General features: G+C 31.4%; 2 protein-coding genes across 3 annotated transcripts in view; both read right to left on the bottom strand.

The window, feature by feature from the left end:
- Positions 1-14,258, bottom strand: part of LOC101511453 (uncharacterized) — a 28,942-nt gene extending 14,684 nt beyond the window's left edge. The window contains exons 1-8 of one of the 2 annotated variants that reach the window (XM_004503946.4): positions 14,011-14,258; positions 13,445-13,626; positions 10,906-13,137; positions 9,504-9,579; positions 2,579-2,701; positions 846-1,101; positions 284-748; positions 23-208 (exon numbers count right to left, since the gene is read on the bottom strand). In XM_004503946.4, the coding sequence (XP_004504003.1) occupies positions 23-208; positions 284-748; positions 846-1,101; positions 2,579-2,701; positions 9,504-9,579; positions 10,906-13,137; positions 13,445-13,619 (3,513 nt within the window). In that variant the 5' untranslated portion in view covers positions 13,620-13,626; positions 14,011-14,258. Of the gene's footprint in view, positions 1-22; positions 209-283; positions 749-845; positions 1,102-2,578; positions 2,718-9,503; positions 9,580-10,905; positions 13,138-13,444; positions 13,627-14,010 lie in introns of those variants that run through there. The other variant, XM_027336281.2, reaches the window with a different exon arrangement.
- A 2,959-nt stretch (positions 14,259-17,217) lies between these two features.
- LOC101510823 (uncharacterized) lies at positions 17,218-20,076 on the bottom strand. Its single transcript, XM_004503944.4, has 3 exons — positions 19,555-20,076; positions 18,931-19,170; positions 17,218-17,591 (listed from the first exon to the last, which is right to left on the bottom strand). The coding sequence occupies exons 1-3, from the start codon at positions 19,827-19,829 to the stop codon at positions 17,423-17,425; spliced, it is 684 nt and encodes a 227-aa protein (XP_004504001.1). The 5' UTR covers positions 19,830-20,076; the 3' UTR covers positions 17,218-17,422.
- Positions 20,077-21,051: the final 975 nt, after the last annotated feature.

Here is a 21,051-nt window from a genome sequence, read left to right as displayed (position 1 = left end):
AAGACAAACAAATTCCACGTACCTCAATCAATGACATGTCTTCCAATATCTTCAACTCATATGGTCCTAGATATCCATATCTTTTCATTTCCTCAGCAATCTGGGCTCGTAAGGATCTCCTTACGGTGCCAAACAAAAGCTGTTTGAGACAGTATTCAATGTTCTCTCCAAGTCTTTGAAGTGTTGCAACAGCAAGTTCAGTTTCACCCTGTATAATTGCATTATGAGTCATGTTATTTTCATTGGGATTTGTGATATCCAAGTAGAAAATTATATAAATCACCTTCAGAAATAAGTCATAAGCAACAGCTCTGCCAATGTCACGAACTTCAGTAAAAGTATCGTGAGGCCCTTTGTCGGCAATTAAATCTTCTGATTGATGAAGATGCAGTTGAAGAACAGCCAAAGGGAGTCTGCCAGAAAGCAGAGCATCTTTAACCACAGTCTTGAGGTCTGGATTACCTACCTTCCAGCGTGCCATCATCTCTCTTGGATTTTCAAGAGGCAAGACTTTCTTTTCCAAATGAGATAAGTTACCAAATTCCTCTGAGATCAAATTAGACTCAGAACCAACAGGTACCAACGCAAGATTCTCATTATTGCCACCGCCTGATGCTGGTAAAGGAAAAGAAAGCTCGTGTTGGTTTAACATATCCAATGACTCTAAATCTGATGGAAGAACTGCAAGTTTGGGTTCTTCGTGCAGTATTTCTATACTCATAACAGACGACTCTTCTCCACTGTCAACCTGTAATTATTAGAATTAAGATAACATTTAATATTGAGGAAAAACAATGCAACAATATAATCAGTAGTACAAGTAGCACAACAGTGGAGCACCATACCAATCCTCGACTGGCCTTTTGGAATACTGTCCTATGCCTAAATTGCAGAGTTCGGATGATCTCCAAGAAATGAGCCAGCTCACCAAGTTTTTGACCAAAATCCACTTCAGTTTGTAATTTCACTGGTTCAATTGGGGGAAGAGAAAGCAATCCTGTCATATTCAACCCATCTGCTATGCATGTATCTTTTTTATGTTGTAGCAACCCATACTTGCGAAGCATTGTAGTTGCAAAGCAAGTAGCCAGTGCAAGAAGCCTAGGTATCATAGGTTGGGATTAAAATTTCTTCATGGAAAGAAAAAACAAATAAAGAGGATACATGCCATCCACAGCTTTTTTTGCGTGTATTAGGTCTAAAGACCATTTAACATAAATTTTTGCATGTATTAGGTCTAAAGACCATTTAACTCTAAATCTCTACTGATGGTTTGACCTATAGTTATCCTTAGTATAACTTATGTATAGGCTATAACTATTAGATTATCCCCCATTTGGTCTATTCTTCATATTGGTGCCTCTACATATCTTCTCCATACATGACCAAACCATCTAAGACGAGATTCTACCATCTTCTCTACTAAGGAGATTACCTGTGTTAGAACTTGTTTGTCTTTTGCTAAACTTTCATTCCACATACTCTATTTCACTTCAACTTTGGAAGAAAATGTGTTTCAAAGGCTTATTGTCATATTTCTAACTTTTTATTTATCTCTTCTCCTGACTCTCTAATTAAGAATATATTATCCATACACACAAAAATTGTTGTGGCACCATTTCTTGAATATGTTCGATAAGCACATCTAGAAAAATATGGGGTCAAAGTTGACCCTTGGCAAGCACAGTTATCGAAAAATCTTCCGTAACACAAGTGAAATACATCTACAGATAAATGTTTCTAATTCATTTTTTCCTAAAATAAATTAGACAAAATACATATCGCGGTCCTTTTAAGTTACACGAAAATAATAGATTAGTCATTTATCCTTTTTTTGTAACAAGTTAGTCCTTTATCTTTCTTTTAGTGTCAAAATCATCCTTTATGTTTTTAAATATTTACATCAATGATCCTAATCTCAAACCAGCAAAATTGAAATCCAAAATTCTCCCAATTTTTTCACTAAACTCGTGTAATTTGTTAGGGGGTTTGATTGCAATAATCATAAGAACATAAGCCCTCAATCAAATTTTAGAAAGAAAAAATAAACGAGAGAATTCGAGTAAAATAGATTTTAGGGTTCTTAAAATTAAACGCAAAATTCTCTCAATTTATGTCATAAAATCACATGGAAATTTATTATGTTATGCATTATATAATTGATAACAAAACTTATAGTACCATTTTAAAAATCACTAACTAAAAATGATTGAAATGAGGTTAAGACTAAAAATTGTTCAACAGTGTAACTTAAAGGACTTTACGATGTATTTTACCAATAAATCACTAACATAAATAACTAATTTGATACTTAAAAACTTAAAGAATCAATTTGATATTTTCGTGTAACTTAAAGGACTTTACGATGTATTTTACCAATAAATTAATATAGCTATCTCAAAAAATAGCCATAAGCTAAGGAACCAATTGATGTCACATACACCTTTCGAGGAACAAAATGAACATTTTCCCTATATAATTAGGGCACCGTATCTCGCTCTCACCAGTAGCAGCTTGGTTTAGAAATGATAATGAATGCAAAATATAAGCATGAGAACCAATGAACATATAAATTTACCTTGAAGCAGCAGAAGTTTCGCTATCATTGCCACTTCTATTAAGCATAAGATAAATTGCAGCAAAAAGCAATCTCAAAATCCCCTCTTCTGCTAGATTCACGTCCACAAGCATTTCCAAAGATCTGCCCATCAATAAAACTGGAAAGTGAATTTCATTAGACAATATTTGCCATTTATAAAAACCTAAATACTATATGAGCACATCAATGTAATCGATCTCATTTATAAGTTCATTTCCATTGAACCAGTACCACTGTAATCTACACAATTTAATTTGCGGTAATCTAAAAACTAAATCAAAGTACAGTGAGAATATATAAGCAAAATATTTCTAGAGGAAGGTCCAAGAGTCACTAAGAAACTATGTACCAATAAAAGAGAATATTTTAACCATTATTGCTTTCCGCACTTATGCATGTGTAAACTGGTACAAAAGCCATGCTAAGAAGTGAAGCAAAGTACCAGTTGTGATAGATGATTGAATGTGTCAGGTACAACATGTTAAAATTTGTTTTTGTATTATTATTAAAAATATCCCTCAAATATAGGGATTTGGCTGTATAGAAGTACTAATAGGAATTTGGTTGTATAGGAGTAAGAATAAGGATTTGGTTATATTAGGGATTTGGTTGTATAGTAACCTTGAATATATATCTGATGTATTGTCAACATATTTCAATTCAATAAAATATATTTTTACCCTAATTCTTGAGATGGTATCAGAACTCTCAGTCTTTCGAAGTCTCGCTTCCGCATAAACCTTTCGCCTTCATTACGGTTTCTTTTTAACTGAAACCTTAGTCACCATCATCGTAACCCCTTTTTGCTACCTTCATTGCCACAACTTGAGATTTCTTTTTAGCCTGCTCGTTGTCATAGTGTGTTCAATATTCATGCCATTACTGTTCACGTTCGTTTGACCACCATTGACCGCCTACTTCACGCCACTGCCCACACCACAAGACTCGCAGCCATTAGATCAGCCGAAACACAAAGCACTGCCGTCAACGGCATCTTCACGTGCGGCTTCCAGTTCGGCACGAGACGCCCACTTGCGAAGTAATCTTCGGCGCGTGGACACCATGTGTCCATGCGCCGCCTTCTAGACCTTTGTTCACCACCGTTTTCAACCAGATTGTAGATCGGCCATTTCTCGTTTCGTTTTGAGGGTTCACTTTTCGATTAGAGTACTTTTGTTTGTTGGTTATTTGAAACTCACACGGTTTATGCTTGGACTTTTATGTTGCAGTATTATAGTTTGGGGATATTTTTTGGACGTTTGTTTTATCTAATAGATCAATCTTTCGTCTCTAATATCATTTGTTTGTTGATTTTATTGATATGACAGCTAAAGAAAGCAAAAGTGGATTGCCCCGACTCAATGAAGATGAAGTAGAAAAGATGAGATGAGATCATTTATAGTAAGTTAGAGAAACCAACTAGGACTTAATGCTTCAGATACAACCTATAACCAATATTGGATATTGGATTCTAGAGCCACTGACCACATGACACCCTTACCTACACACTTCTCCACTTATTCACCTTGTCCTAGCAATAAGAAAATATCTACAGTAAATGGTACCCGTATAATTGCAGCAAGTCAAGGAGATGTCCAAATAAACTCATCCATAACTCTAAGTGTTAGAATATTAGAAAATATCTTATAATATCTTTTATATTATATTAGAGTATCTTAAATTATTTATTAGGATCAAATTATAATCATAGAGATATCTTAAAATATCTCTCATTATTATTATGATTTATTCCTGATTTAGGATTGAGTCTATGTTTTTCTATAAATAGAGATTATTATTGAGTCTTTTGTAATCAAGTCAGCATTAAGCTATTATCAATAATATTCAAACCCTTATTATTTTCTCTCCTCCTTTTCTCTAAAATCCCAGAACTTCAACATGGTATCTAGAGCCTATTTCGATCCTCCTTGAACGATCCCGCCTCTATTCCGCTGCCGAGTTCCCACCAATTAGGGAATATATAATCATAGTTTCTCTTTTCTAGCATGATCATTCCTTTTTGTGATTGTTGTCACTTTCACCCACAATCACCGCTGCTGCCCCGTCTGCTGCTACTGCTGCCTGCCGTTGCTGCTGGAAAAAATTTCCGACACAACCACTTTCATTATGTGTGGAATCTCCCAATCTACACAACCCATATTTTTTTAGGTTAAAAGTTGCACCGCACGCGCTCATGTGCCTCTAATGCCTCCAAGATCCGCCGTCTACTGCTGCCTTCCATCTGTTGTCGCTGCTGGAAAAGTTTTCCAGCAAGTTTTCCGAAACAACCATTGTCTCTCCTGTTTCGTTTCATTAGAGTCGCGCTGCTTCCTTTTTGGTGTTTCTCATGCAATTTAGTTTAGTGACTTCTATTCTCACTGACGATCATTCTGCATGGCAATTTGTCCCAAATGCATTGGCCCAATCTTTGTCCCAGATGTAGTGGCATTGTCTTTCTCTCCTTGAAGCACGCATCTCTAATATTATTGGTTTGAAGTTTCCAAATGCAGTTTTTAGAAGGACGAATCTTGCTTTGTTCAACTGCTTGCCATGAATTTCTCTCATGCTGATGATCATTCCGGCTATCTAGCTAGGCTGTATTTATAGCAATTCTCTCCGACTTCACCTGCATCCCTGAGTTGCTTTTCCATCTTTTTTTATTATTTTGCGGAGCATAACATTGTTTTCTTGTAGCAAGCTAAAGCTTAGTAAGCTTTAGCTTGAGGGGGAGTGTTAGAATATTATAAAATATCTTATAATATCTTTTATATTATATTAGAGTATCTTAAATTATTTATTATGATCAAATTATAATCATAGAGATATCTTAGAATATCTCTCATTACTATTATGATTTATTCCTGATTTAGGATTAAGTCTATGTTTTTCTATAAATAGAGATTATTATTGAGTCTTTTTTAATCAAGTCAGCATTAAGCTATTATCAATAATATTCAAATCCTTATTATTTTATCTCCTCCTTTTCTCTAAAATCCCACAACTTCAACACTAAGAAATGTCCTTCATATTCCTAAATTGTCTACTAGCTTAATTTCCATAAAAAAACTAACATAAGACTTATCATGTAATGTTTTTTTATAACAAAACTTGTGTCCTTCAGGACAAGAATTCAGGGAAGACAATTTGTAATGCTAGAGAATGGAACGGTCTTTATTACTTAGATAACCAAAATCTTCCTCTAAATCTACTCAGCAATAGAAACTCTTTTTTTTCTAAGTCAATAAAGACCAATAGGGACAAGGTCATTTTGTACCACTGCCACCTGGGTCATCCTTTATTTAAAGTCATAAAACAATTATTTCTTTTCCTCTTCAAAAAATAGAAGTAGAAAGTCTTCACTTTGAGGTGTGTGTGCTTGCTAAACACAAACCTGTACCTTTTCCAGTTAGTAACCAAATGAGCACTTCTCCATTCCGTTTAGTTCATACTGATGTATGGGGTCCCTCTAATGTTCCAAATTTATCAGGAGCCCGTTGGTTTGTAACATTTATTGATGATTGTACTCGGTTTACTTACAAAAATAAAAATCTAAAGTCAGTTATGTGCTTGTACAGTTCTTCTCTATGATAAAAATCCAATTTGGATTGAGTATTAAGAGGATTAAGTTTGATAATGTCAAATATTACATTATCACAGACTTAATTCTTTCTGTCAAAAAGATGGCATTATTCACGAGTCCTTATGTGTTAAAACACCCCAACAAAATGGGATTGTTGAGAGGAAAAATGGGCACTTGTTAGAACAAACTCGAGCAATGTCATTTCAAAATAAAGTTCTCAAGAAATTTTCAGGAGAGACAGTTTTAACTGCATCGTATCTTGTAAACTAATCACCTTCTAGTGTCCTTGCTTTCAAAACTCCATGAAGGCCCTATCCTCATTCTACCCTAACGTGTCCACTTATAGTAATCTTACTTCAAGAATATTTGGGTGTGCATCGTTTGTCTATATCCATAGTGATAGTAGAGGGAAACTTAATCCTAAAGCCTTAGAATGTGTCTTTACCGGGTACTTTTCCACCCAAAAGGGCTACAAATGTTATCATCCACCATCACAAAAAAAATTTGTCTCCCGAGATGTCACTTTCCATGAACAAGAAAGTCTTTTTGGTCAAACTCATCTTCAGGGAGAGAATACAAGTAAGGAAGATGAGACTCTTCTACTTACTGAATTGACTCTTGAACTAGAAATTGAAACTGAAATTGATTATGAGGAAGATGAAAATGATGACGCTAATCTAAGATATTGGAAAAATCTAGTATATAAAAGAAGAACAAATGTCATTTCTGAATCTATTCATATCCATGACTCCAATTCGACCTTACATGAGGTAACTTTCCTTGATACTTCAAACTCTAGTTATCCAATCTAGGAATCTTCCTATGCACAAGAATTAGAATCCAACACACCACCAACTTATAATGACTTTCATATCCCAATTTCCCTTAGGAAGAATACTAGAACATGTACCAATAAGCCATTTTACCCTTTATCCACCTACCTATACTTTGAACAATTTTCACTTACCCATAAAGTATTTCTCATAAGTCTGAACACTACCACTATACCTACCTCTCTATCTGAAGCATTGTCTGACAGGAAATGAAAACAAGTCATGGACTTGAAAATGGAAGCATTGGACAAGAATGGTACTTGCGATTTGGTCCCTCTATCAAATGGAAAGAAACTTGTAGGATGCAAGTGGGTATGCACTGTAAAGTACAAAGTTGATGGATCTGTTGAGAGATACAAGGCAAGATTGGTAGCTAAAGGATTTACTCCAACGTATAGAATGGATTACTTGAAAACAATTGCTTCGGTTGCAAAAATGAATATCGTCAAGATGATATCATCTCTAGTAGTAAATTACAGTTGGAACTTGCACCAATTTTATTTAAAAAATGTCTTCTTCCATGGAGATCTAGAAGAAGAGATTTATATGGACTTACACCCTGGATACACTGAGCATATTGTTGTCAACAACGTTTAGTGCTAAAAAATGTTTTATATGGACTTAAACAATCGCCAAGAGCGTGGTTTGGGAGATTTGCTAGAGTCATGGAGGGTCTAGACTTCAAACAAAGCCAAGGAGCAACAACTATTACGACAACACCTAACAAAGGAATTTGAGATTAAAACCTTGGAAAAATTGAAGTATTTATTAGGAATTGAAGTGGCTCACTCTAAGAAAGGGATTTTCATATCTCAACAAAAATACATCACAGATCTTCTGCAAAAAACGGACAAGACAACATGCAAGTTAGCGAGTATACCAACCGATCCAAATTTAAAGTTGGAAAATGCAGAAGAAGACATTACAGTTGTCAAGAAAATGTACTAAAGATTAGTTGGAAGACTCATATTTGTCACATACTAGACCTGATGATGCCTTCGCGGTAAGCCTAGTTAGCCAATTCAGACACCAAACAAAGGAGGTACACTTGCAAGTTGCACTCAGAATCGTGCAATATTTGAAAGGAACCCCGGGAAAAGAAATTTTGTTCAGAAGAAATGGAAATATGGGTCTTAAAGCATATACAAATGCTGACTATGCAAGGCCAATTGTAGATAGAAGGTCAACAACAAGATATTGCACTTTCCTATGTAGGAATCTTGTGACTTGGAAGAGTATGAAACAAAGTGTGGTATCCAGATCCAATGCTAAAGCAGAATTTACAGCAATGGCACAAGGGATATGCGAGTTGCTATGGTTGAAGATCATTTTGGAGTACCTAAAGATAAAGTAGGATGAACCAATGAAACTCTAGTGTAACTATCAATATGCTATTAGCATAGCACGTAATCCAATGCAGCATGACAGAACCAAACATATTGAAGTTGACAGACATTTCATTAAAGAAAAACTCAATAGTAGCCTAATTTGCCACTCCATATATCTCCTCCCAAGGCAACCTTGCAGATCTTCTAACTAAAGAGCTAAACAATAGCAACTTTGAACGAACTGTATCCAAGCTGGGAATGGAGAACACCTATTCACCAGCTTGAGGGGAAGTGTCAAAATTTGTTTGTTTTATTATTAAAAATATCCCTCGTATAGTGATTTGGTTGTATATGAGTAATAATAGGGATTTGGTTATATAGAAGTACTAATAGGGATTTGGTTATATAGAAGTACTAATAGGGATTTGGTTGTATAGTAACCTTGTATTTTTGAGTAACCTCGGATAAACAATCTAATTAATTGATTTTTGAGTAAGCACTTATCATATGAGAACTTATGTCTAAGTAGTTTCTACAATTGAAGAGAGGACGGAGGTAAACATTGCATAAGCTTTGTAAAAGTTGTTACTATAAACTATCTTGTAGACCTTATGAATATAAATATATTAGCATAAAACAACTTGTGGGCATATATAAGCTCTTTCAAACATTACATAAGTGCTTATGCCATAAGAAAAGCACAAATAAGTTCTTCCAAGCACCCCTAGTCTACACTAAAGAGGCAAGTTTGTATTCTTTGAAAATACATTATATCCTCCTTCAGGAGTCAGGATAATATTGTCAACTGGAATTCTCCTTCAATCTATGATGCTTATCCTAACAATTTTAATACTTAAGTGGTTGTATAGTTTCTGTTTGAGAGTTAGTTAGTTTGGACCGTTGGTTAGAAAGGTAGGGAGTGACAGATATATAAATAATAGGAGGGAGTGGTGTGAGACAGTATCCAGTTATTAAAAGGGGGTTGATGCCTTCGGACAGGTAAGGTTGCAGAACCTCAAAGTTTTGCAATGTTCTAGCCTTGTAATTAGGATTTATTCCTATTTCTTTGCAATAACATAATAACATACTAGGTTTCTTTCAGATTGCTACTTTAAAACACAAGAAATATATATAAATACTACAATGACTAAACTTTGGCTTACTTTTCTATTTCATCAAATTTCAAGTAGTCCAATGCTATTTGTAACTGACGAATACGAGAAACTTTTATGTCCCATCCTGACAAAGAAAGAAAAAAATATAAGCATGAAGCTAAAGTTTATTGTGAAATTCTAAAGTAGTGTGTCAATTCTATACCAATACACGAACTCGTCAAATTTTGAATAAATAAATAGACATCTCCATCAAAAGTTTATTTCTTATTTATAATTATTAACTCCTTTCATCTATTTGCCTTTAATAAGAATTTTATTGGTTTCTAAACTAGATAAAAAATTATTAAAAAAAGAAGCTATAATAATAAAAATCTTGGAATGGAGATGGTTTTGGTAGCAAGAGACGGTAAACGGCTAAAAGCAGCAATTCAAATTCAAGACAAGTAGATGAGTATGGCTCCAGATGAGGGTGCTAAAAAATATTATCCGTGTAACTGCATCCTATTTCACCTCGCTGGCTATCTCTAAAACTTCCTAAAGCACCAAAATATTGAGGTTGAGATACTGGTGGGAGAAACCTATTACAACAAAATTCTGAATAGCAATACACAGCTGCTCATACAGTAACATAACAAAACAAAGGAAATTTATTGTAATTATATAAGAACAGCTTTATTTCAGGGGAATTATTTTATATAAGATAAATTTTATCAAAGTGAAGCAATGAGTACAATGAAAAGGAAATCAAGACTCTCTATAGGAAAAGAAACATAAATGATAGAAAAGTAAAAAAGTAAGGGAATCAGGATTATGATATCCTCCTTCCAGAATGTCGCAAAACAAAAAATCAAACAAAAACAATAATTTCTATATGCTACTGGTGAATCGAGCTTAAAATCCTCTGAAGTAATCAAACAACAAAGCATTAATTACTAATGCTTTAGTTTTTTTCATTTTTTTTTAATATTGTGTGCTTTAAGTAGTTAGGAGGATTTGTTATGAAGACAGCAATGCTAAAAAATAGAACTCTCCAGTCCCAGTGCATGTAGGCCAATGGTACTCACAATATGTGCTCAAGGGAGTTGCCCTATCAAATATGCAGTGATTGGAAAGTTCAACTTTTTTTTTGGTGCAATTAGAAAGTTCAACTTAATGCTGAGGTTTATTGCTTTTTCCTATATTTTATTTATATGCTTGCAGATCTGCAGTTACTCATTTTCATGATAAATCTTCCTTTCTGTTAAAATAAGAATTGTCACTGGCCCCAGCAAACACCTTTTGGAGGAATGGCTCTAAATAAACCATGTGCAGAAACATATAAATAAACCAAATGAACAAATGTATCCAATGATAAGTAAGGGGGTGACTAGGAGATGCTATAGTATATATAATACACAGAAACACAACAGCATTATACCAGGTTATAAAATGATCATTTTTTGTAACTCACCATTTTTCAAACACAACTGATCTGCCTCTTCAATTCCTTCATAAACAAGAACTCTGTCCAAAATTTCAATTTTCCAAGGAGAAAACCTTTTGGTTGGTTCTCTTACTTCCACATTGTCTTTAAGCAGAACCGAAATCCCTCTATCTTTACTTGGTTGACGATAACCAATGTACTCAACAGGAAGGAAACTTGATACGAGTGACCCAGACGGAATATACACTGATAGACCATCTTCTCTCACGATATAGAAACAACCCTGAAATGTGCAACCAACTACTTCTCCAACAACTGCTTCTTCTTTTCCATTAAAGCGGTATTCATCATAAGCACTATCTAAAAAGTTGTCATCGTGGACATCTAACTTCACTTGCAGATTAAAATGCACAAGTTTTGAGCCTTTGTGATTCTTTATATTCTTCATTTTAGAGAGAATAGTAATTCCCCTAGGAGAAAAAGAAATAGAATCATCTTCACATAGTTTAAAATTGGGAAGTAATATCTTTCTCATAACAGGCGACTTCACATCAGAACCAATAAATTTGTGATCATTAGTTACTTTAGATGCAGAAGAAAAACCACTTGAATAGGAGCCGCACAAATTGCGCCATTCTTCAGATGTGTAGCCATCAATTTTCTGGAGTGTATCACCCGCCACAGCTTTGTCTAGGGAAGAAACACTTCCTCTTTTTATGTTTAAATCATTTGATTTAAAATAGCCCGAGAAATTAGAGAATACTGCTTGACAATCTATATCAGAACCACCAGCTCCCCAACCAACCAACATCCCCAGTCCAAATTGCCGACAATATGGAAGCAACTTCTCAGATATATAACTCTTGTCAGTAACATATTCACTTAAAGATATCACATAGATCACACCACATGCATCCACCACAGCTAAAAAGTAGGTATGTGAAGCAACAACCAACCTTTTAAATGATCTTCTTAAAGAATCACTGTGCTGATCAGACAAGTTATCCTTAATGTCACGCCCGTGTTTATTGCTTGTATCATCATTTTCTAACCCTTGGAATTCAAAAGGAGGGTTAAGTCCACAAGCCTGTGAAACATTTATATGTGTCACGAATTCACCAGACATTGCAGAATATAGAACAATCAAGCCAGACGAACCAAGACAGACAAGAAGATTATCACAAAATTGGAAATCCATCCACTCAACTGCCTGAACTATGTTCGTTCTTTCATCAAGCTTCACCAATGAAACCCACTGAATACCCCAATTGTCTAACTTGGCAACAAGAAGTAAGTTTTTGCTCCTGCCTCTTTGATTTGCATCACTAATATTGACAGGCACATCATGCATCAATGTCAAATAAAATCCCATCAAGCAATATGAAGCACTCGAGAACACTTTAGGGCATTCATAGAACCCATTAATCTCAATACCAAATACATTGGAAAAACAATCAGATTTAATATCCGCTGTACACGAGCTCGAGTTTGAATTATTAGAAGCATCTTCAACTAAATCGTCCGCTTCCTGCCGATCCTCCTTATTTTGGACTGATTTTTCGTTGAAGAGATATTCCAGGGATAGACTTCCATCAAATATGTTAAAAGAAACCACTTCTGTAGAGGAATGAAATTTGCTATTTTCAGGGAACTTGGTCCAGAGGCTACTATCAGTTACAGTAGTTTCAACTTTTGTGAAAAATGACTTTAAATATCTCTTAGTCGGTGCAGAGTCTCTCAAAAATTCCACTCCGCCATCATCTCCACCGGTCCAATTTACATTCTGGCCTCCGGAGACTTTGTGACTAAGGCTGGAAGATTCTCCCAGTTCCATATTTTGAGCTAAAGTAGCGACAGGCCCCCATTCCACCCACCTACCTTGTCTATAGCTACCTTCTAATGCAGAATGAACTATTTCTCTGGCTTGAGTCGGTTTGGAAAAGGCATGGACTGTTACACCACACCTTCCCGAAACAAATAAAAATTCTCTAAATGAAGCATCATTGTGCTGATCATAGCTGTCCCCACAACGAGCCCAGGCCAATGAGTTCACATCACTAATAAATGGGTAACTATTGGATCTTGAACATTTAATTTCAGCAACATTGGCATCAATACCAGTTTCTGATCCTGAAGTACATGGTAAATCATTCACCAAACCTGATCCACTAGGTCTATCGAATGCCTGCGAGGAAAGAGTTGATGAACCTGGATTGTGATAATCATCACCACTTTCAGGATCACTAGAATGTGACTCTCCTGCAATCAACGAAGCAAATGCGCACACCAAAACAAGATATAAAAAAAAGAAGATTGAAACAAAATGCAATTGCATTTGCCCATGAAAAAAATATACAGGGTTAAATTTTTATACACTGACAATGTAAAACTTTTTACATTGTCAACAAATCACAATCAATCATATATGTGATTTTAGAAATAGTTATGATTAAAGTCAAATGTTTTTAATGATATGACGATTACAATTGATTGACCGTATAAAAATCTTTACAGTGTAAGGTATATATATATATATTAAATCCAAAAAATACATAGCTTCAATCACCTTCAACGAGAGGAAACAACAGAGCTTCTTTTTGATATGAATGCAAAAGAAGAATCTCTCTAGAAGGAGAAATAAAAGCTTCACGAAAATCCGAAAGCCCAAATTGAGTCTCGGACGGGTCCCAGTTGTGCAACTGAAGTATAGCAGGATCCTCGCTGCCCAGGGCACAATCCATTCCACTCCTAATTCAACCAAACGCATATTCAACAAAATGAAAAATAAACCATAATAATAATAATAATAATTTATTTAAGAAAAAAAAGAAGGTTAAGTAATAATATTGCTATTCAATTTCAAACTCGAAGCACTTTCCATAATTAAATTCAACACTCGGGAAAATAAACGTAATTATGATTTTTTTTAAAACTCTGAGCTCGTGAAACTGAGGCGTGAGGTGAGTTTTGAATTTCATTTTTAATCGATTAAATTTTGATAATATATTTAAATCAAAGACGAATCAGCGGTTCGGTTGAATCGCATGGTTACGATCAGGATTTGAAAAAGAACAAAATGAAGTTAAGTAAAGCAAAAAAAAAAAACATTGAGGAGTTGAAATGAAAACAAACCTGAGGAGGAGTTGAAAAAGAAATGAAGGAAGTGGAAGATGAATGAAAGTGCGAAATGATTAAGAGATTGGAGTATGAATTTGTTGAGAGGTTGTTATTTCCATGGATGGATGAAGAGAGTGAGTTTTACGAAGGTTTTGGGATTGGAATTGAGATTGAGAATGGAGCAAAGTTCAGCGAAGAACGAATACAAAATGTTCTCTCTCTCTACTCTTCGCTGCCCGATCCAACTCCGTTTAAGTTAACAACGAACAATAAAACAAAATAATCAAAATATCGGTGATTTTTATTTATTTTATTATTTAAATCAAAATGTAAATTTGGAAGAAAATTATATTACACTGCATTTATTGTCTTTTTATATAAGACTATTGAAAATTTTGATTATTTAATTATATAAATAAATAATAAATTGTAATGAAAATAATAATATTAAGAATAAAATTGAAAAGCAAAAAGTCACGTGAAATTGAACTTTGAGTTCTCTTTATGAGTATTTACATGAGCTTAATAATTGTGTAGTCGCAATATCGGTCGGGATATATTTTAATATATTTTTTTAAATATTGAACAAGTATATATAAAAACTTCACTATTTCTCCTTCACTTTTTTCTTTGGTTTTCATGCGATCAAATTTTACACAACAAAGAACGACATATTTTCTCTCAACAAGCTTCATCTTTCTTATCTCATCTTCATTTGTGATGGATTGCATGGGATGATAAAAACAGATAATGGACCACTTTCTCTTTTAGATAAGTTAAAAATAAATTAAAAAAGAAAAATGGATCGCAAGGGATGATGAATCATATAATGGAGTCAAAAAATGGAGCTTCTAGAGCAATACCCATAACTATAAATAAATGATAAAAAAATAAGGAAGTTTTGGATAGTTATAAAAATAAGCGGTTTATGTAAAAAAAATAAAAAATTGGTCAAATGTGAAATGTGGTTGTGAAGTCTAAAATGGAAGTTTGAATATTTGACCAAATTTAAAATAAAAAAAATTATTTTGTAAAATTAAATTTTGTTTTTTATTATTAAAATACTTGAATTAATATTTTAAGTTGAAACGGAAATTAAAATGTATAAGTAGAATAAGTTAAGAAACTTATCATAAATTTTCAAATATAAAATCATGACAATAAAAAATAAATAAGTTATTTTAAAAGCATATGATACAGTCGACTTAAAATATTTATCATGAATTATTAAAAGTGTTTTTATACACTTTTTTACTCGACCGTTAAAAAAAGAAGGTGATGAATAAAGAAAATAAAAAAATCTTTATATTAGAAAAAAATAATTTATACCATTTTAAAATATTAAATATATAACTTCTAAAGGTTTATTTTTTTCTTTGTTTGCATTTCCCTTTAAAAGAAAATGTTTCCTCATCCTTGTTGTTTGACAATTTTAATGGTGTTACTTTCTGCACCACCCTGTTGAGAAATGAGAATAATAATAATTATTACAAAAATGGTCTATCTCAAATAATTCGATCTGTCAACATAAACTATGTATTGTCAAAACAAGGATGTCAAGTATAATTTGGCAAGTGAGAAAATTTAGACTTCATAACCTGTAATGGCAAACACAAGTAATAATAAGCAAGACTTTTACGAGATTTTAATTATCCTTAGTCGTTGAGGGACCCCTAACTTATAGCTTTAGGTACTTGTGTATATACTAAAAAATAGGGGATAATAATATGTAGACAACTATTAAACACTGTTTGGCAATTATTCGTGGATTTGAAAGGGATTTGTAATTAGGGAGTAGGGACTACTTAGATGAAAATATAGTTTAGGATGTTGCTTTTATAAGTCGACGGTTTGTTGCTAGGAATAAAAATAAATTGACTTAAATGCAATTTTAATTTTTTTTACTTTGTTTAAAATTTGATTTTTGGTTTTTGTTTTATAATTTGTGGAATTTTTTTAAGTCTTTTATTTTTATAATGTTATATATTAATTGATGTGATACAACTAAATTAATTTCATGTCATTTATTAATATTTATGTTTTTATTTTTATTCGATAAAACATTGTGATCGTCTTTGTTACTAACAATGTAAATAAAAATTTATAAAGAAAAAAAATTAAAAAACATTAAAATAAATCTATTTTATGCAATTTAATTGTGTCACATTACTACTACGTAATTAATGATCATATCATAAAAAATGGAGAGGATCAACAAAATCTCACAAGTTTTAAAATAAAGATACAAAAAATTTAATTTTAATAACAAAACTAAAATTAATTTTGAATAAATTTGATACTCGAGCCAAAATAAAGATTAATAATGATAATAATAATAATGACAATTTTTCACAATATATGATATTTTAGTACGATTTTCTTACGAGTAAATTGCCATATTGTCCCTTAAAATTGTAGGATCAAATATTTATCTTTAAATTTTAAAAATTAACAAATAACATTATGAAACTAAAAGACGATAAACAATATAGTCACTCTGTTAATGTTAATTTGCTATGTTAATGAGATTGACGTAAATATTAATTGTGATATGTTCAATGGTTAGTCAATTCATAGTCATATATAAGAGATAAACTAAGTTATCAGATATTAAAAATACGAATGATTAACTTATTCGATTTTAAAAATGAAATTAAAATTCAATTTTTTTAAAAAATAAAAAATTTATCATTATTATCACGATAACGTATCTATAATTCATTTTTATTCTGCTTCAAATTCCAAATAAACAAATACTTAAAATACTAACACATTATCATAGAGAAATTTGAACTTTAGTGTAGTGCATTGTAGAAGAAGTATCTTGATTTATTATTAATATTTTATAATCTAAATTTTTATTCAAACACATGATGAATAAATTAACCTTTTACTCATGCACTTTAGAGGACGTCTCTTTCTAAAAAATCTTATCGCTTCTTGAAAAGACAAAAAATATGAAAACGGCAAATATTGCATTAAAAGTATAAGTAAAAGAATCAAATAGTGTTATAATTTATGTTTTCAATTTTAAAAAAATAATTTTTTGATATTTTTCTTTTATTCTTTAACATATATTTTAAGACGCTTGTTATTGAGATCTAAAATATATTTAAACAAAATATATGAGACAAAACTACAAAGCAAATGTTATATTTTATTTGAATTGAAATCACAAGACTAGATATATCCAAAATGACATGCATATAAAAACACGAAGAATAAAAGTATGATACGACGTGCTTGAAAGAGGAGAAAATCAACATATACATATGCATTATCAAATGAACTTCAATTTATTATTGTTTTATAGTGCGACAGTCGCAGAGAATAATTAAATTTACAAAATAATATTTATTTAAATCTAACAATTCTAAAACTGTTGCACCATAAAACATTTATAGAGAATAAAAAACAATTCTCATTGTCAAAAGAAATTGTCAAATTGAGATGGAGAGTCATAAAGATTATTATGATTGGATGGAGTATGTACATGTCTCCCTTCATATGTGGTTATTACCATCCTTGGATCCTCTGCTAACCGCTCCACGCGTTTCTTTACACCACAATTCTCCTCTGTGCAACGGTAATAGCTTCTACACAATGGAGTATTATTCAATTCAATATTACTCTATATAAGGACAAAATTACAATTTATTTATTTCGCTAGAAAAATAAATTAAGTGATTTTATTAAATTTTATATCAACTTTAAATTTTAATATTATATTTTGTATTTGAATTAAATATCACAACTGTACAAGAGTTTTTAGTAATAATTATACAATTTTATTTATATAAAAAAAAAATTTAAGTGAGTTCGTGAATAAATTTAAAGTTCCAATCAGAAGGATTTGACGTGTACGGCTTTAAACTCGCATTTATAGCAGAACAAATAGTATAGACCAAACATACTATGTATTAACTACTTTATTCTCTATTATAAAATCTTTGCATCATGATTAATACTACATTCGTCTTAAGTTACAACTTACAAGTTACTTGTCAATTGTATGGATTAAGAAATTTAATAACTTCTGTTGATTTTGTTGCAAATTTAAATTAATTGCATATTATACCCTTCTAAAATATTTATGGGTCATGTTACTAAAAACAGAAAGAAAAAATAATTTATGTGAAAAAACATTTTCAAAAAATTGGATACACATTACAAAATTTTATTTTTATTTTTAAATGTTTAACAAGAATTCCAAAAACATTTGTTTATGTTTTTTAATATTTAAAGCTGCATTTAATATATCTCTTACCCAGATGATGAGAGAGAGGAACAATTAATTTTGCATTAATATTATTGTAAAACAACTTACTACTTTGTAATCAAATATATATAAACAAATAGAATATCTGAAATTTAATTAATCTTATATTAAGTTTTAATTAAATATAATAATTTTTTTAATATTATTTTTATTTTATTTTGGAGAAAGTATAATTTAGAACATATTTATTTTCTCAATGTAAGGTGATCATAACTCATAATATTGGCAAAGTTGCCTCCACTCTTTTTTTTTTTTACATAAAGGTTTAATCATCTCCTTCTAACAAATTTCTTATGCATGTGAAAGGAATCTTCAATCATTGTAGTCACGATCCTTACAATATTACTCAGAGAAATTAAAAGCTTCCTGAAACTAGCTATAAATTAATCAAAGCTAATTATAGTTAATTATGACGATTAACAAAACAAATAATGAAAGAGGGATTTCAAAATTGGAGAGATAATATATATGTTGCAAGTTTGGGACACGATGAATTATATAAAGTTTGAATATTTATCGAATATTATTAAAAATATTTGATTTTTATTATAAATAATTGTATAAAAAATTTATAATAAACTCGCACTATTAATTTTTTCAAGCTACTGTTAATAATCAAAGTAAAACAAAAAGAGAAAACCTTTGAATAAATGTACCTGGGGTGTTGTGTGTTCTTTACTACTTTTTGTCCATACTTCCTCCACTTGTAACCATCATCCAACACATCAACATCAATACTCAAAGTCTTGAAGCAAAACCTAGGCTCTCTCACTTTCTTTCTTCCCTTCATTTTCTTCATCTTCATAGGTGAAATCCCCAAATGATGATCATCAAGTATTAATCCACTTCTTTTACCACTCTTGAAGCAATCACTTGTTCCTCCTCCTAATATTGCCCTATGTCACACAATTCATCTCCAATTACTTCATCATAATAAATTAAAAAAAATTATTATTAACTATAGTTACATAATTAAGAAAAGTCAATTAACACGAGTGATTAGATATATAAGTTTCAACATATCTGAGATAATTCAAGTTAAAATCTTGACTGAAATAATCGTTGAATCAAACTTTATATATTTATATTTTTAGGTCAAACTCCGAATTATAAGAATTTTTTACTTGAAAACTAAAAGGATTAAGACAAAAAAAAAATGAGGTTCAATCATGCTATTACAAATAAACATATTCTCTTCTAACAAATTAATCATTAAATAACATTTGCCTATAAAAAAATACATTAAAATATTAAAATATAAGTGCTAGCTTTTGTCTCACCATGGATTTACACTTGATCTATGCAAGGATAGGAATTGAGTTTCTCCAAAGTTTGGGGAGAGGTATTGTCTTGATTTTTGTGGATTGGTTGTGAGTAGGGTTTGTGTTAGATTTGATATTGTAGAATCTGAATCAGACGTAAGTGAAGAAGCTATGGAATTGAATGCTTTCAAAGAAGGGAAGGTTAGGTTTGTTTGGAAAGGAATGAAACCCATTTGCGTAGGAATCTCATGATTTTGCTCTTCAAATAAGTTGTTGTTAACAATTTGGGACATTACTTCTTCTTATGAGATCTCTCTCTTTTCTCCTTAGCTATCTTCTTAATTTCCACCCAATAATATAAAGGAGTTGGTGATCTTTATTTCTAAAGCAAGGGGTTAGATGCAACTTATATATAGAGAGGGTTTCTCTCAAGTCTTTTGGATGAGATTATACATATTTTTGAATAATATTGGGACGAGATTATATATAAACTTATAATGTTGTAAAACTAATAAACTTTCCCTTCTTTTGCTTTACATTCCTTTCTCATCCCTATATATGTCACCATGTGAAGGGATCATATATAATATTAAATTCCCAACTTATTATTATTATTATTATTATTATTATTTTTATTATTATTAATGATAATAAGTTTTTGAATACTTATTTTTTATTTAAACTATTTTATTTACAATATTATTTTTTTACCAATTAAGTAATTGAATTTTTAAAATAATGGTTTAAAATTTTATTATTTTTATAAATAAATAATAACGAACGTGCATATATTATGCAGCTTACCAAAGGGATTGATAAATTGAAGGAAGGAACTATAACGGGCGAAAAATATTGAAAAAGTAACTTAAAAATATGCTAAAAGTTAAGGTAGGAAAAGACTTTTAATTAATTAGTAATGATTCATGGCAAAGCTGGCGGTTTGCTGCATGTATAGTGGCGGTACTGTTTGTCTTAAAAGCATGAAAATTCCGATCCTAATTTGTCACAGTTAAATTCCACTAACTTAATGAAGGTACTAGGTCAACAAAACACGACAAATTAAATATTTGTTAAACACGTCCATCTTTATATTTTTATAAGATTTGGTTAAAATTTTTAAATAAATTAATTATTTTTAATATATCTCTTAATTTATATATTTTTCTGAGTGTGAATAAATCTTATAAAAAAATATTAATTAATTATTTTTTAAAAGATAAAATTATAAAAATAATACTAATTATCAATAAATTTAATATTAATATCAACTTTTTAATTCTCATAATCTTATTAATAAAATAATATATTTAAAAAAACAAATAGTAGCAAATAACGGTTTGTTGCCTTCTCTCCAATTATGTGAAATTCCATGCAATTATCTCCGTTAATGTGCATAATAATGATAATTATAATACATGGCGAAAGTGATATGTAGCTTGAGTGCACAATAATAGAAATGGATACATAATCAAAAAAACTAAAAATTATTAAGATAAATTATATACATCAATTCAA

This window comes from Cicer arietinum, chromosome 6 (genome assembly GCF_000331145.2).
Source record: "Cicer arietinum cultivar CDC Frontier isolate Library 1 chromosome 6, Cicar.CDCFrontier_v2.0, whole genome shotgun sequence".
Lineage (NCBI taxonomy): Eukaryota > Viridiplantae > Streptophyta > Magnoliopsida > Fabales > Fabaceae > Cicer > Cicer arietinum.
The sequence above is the reverse complement of the archived record's forward strand: the minus strand, read 5'-3'. Positions and strand labels throughout refer to the sequence as shown.

What these genes read in the sequence shown, in the direction of transcription:
- LOC101510823 (XM_004503944.4), bottom strand. Translation starts at nt 19,829, where the DNA reads ATGTCCCAAATTGTTAACAACAACTTATTTGAAGAGCAAAATCATGAG. An exon ending in AGATCAAGTGTAAATCCATG is followed by an intron (nt 19,171 to 19,554) that starts GTGAGACAAAAG and finishes TGTGTGACATAG; the next exon opens with GGCAATATTAGGAGGAGGAA. An exon ending in AAGAACACACAACACCCCAG is followed by an intron (nt 17,592 to 18,930) that starts GTACATTTATTC and finishes TCCATTGTGTAG; the next exon opens with AAGCTATTACCGTTGCACAG.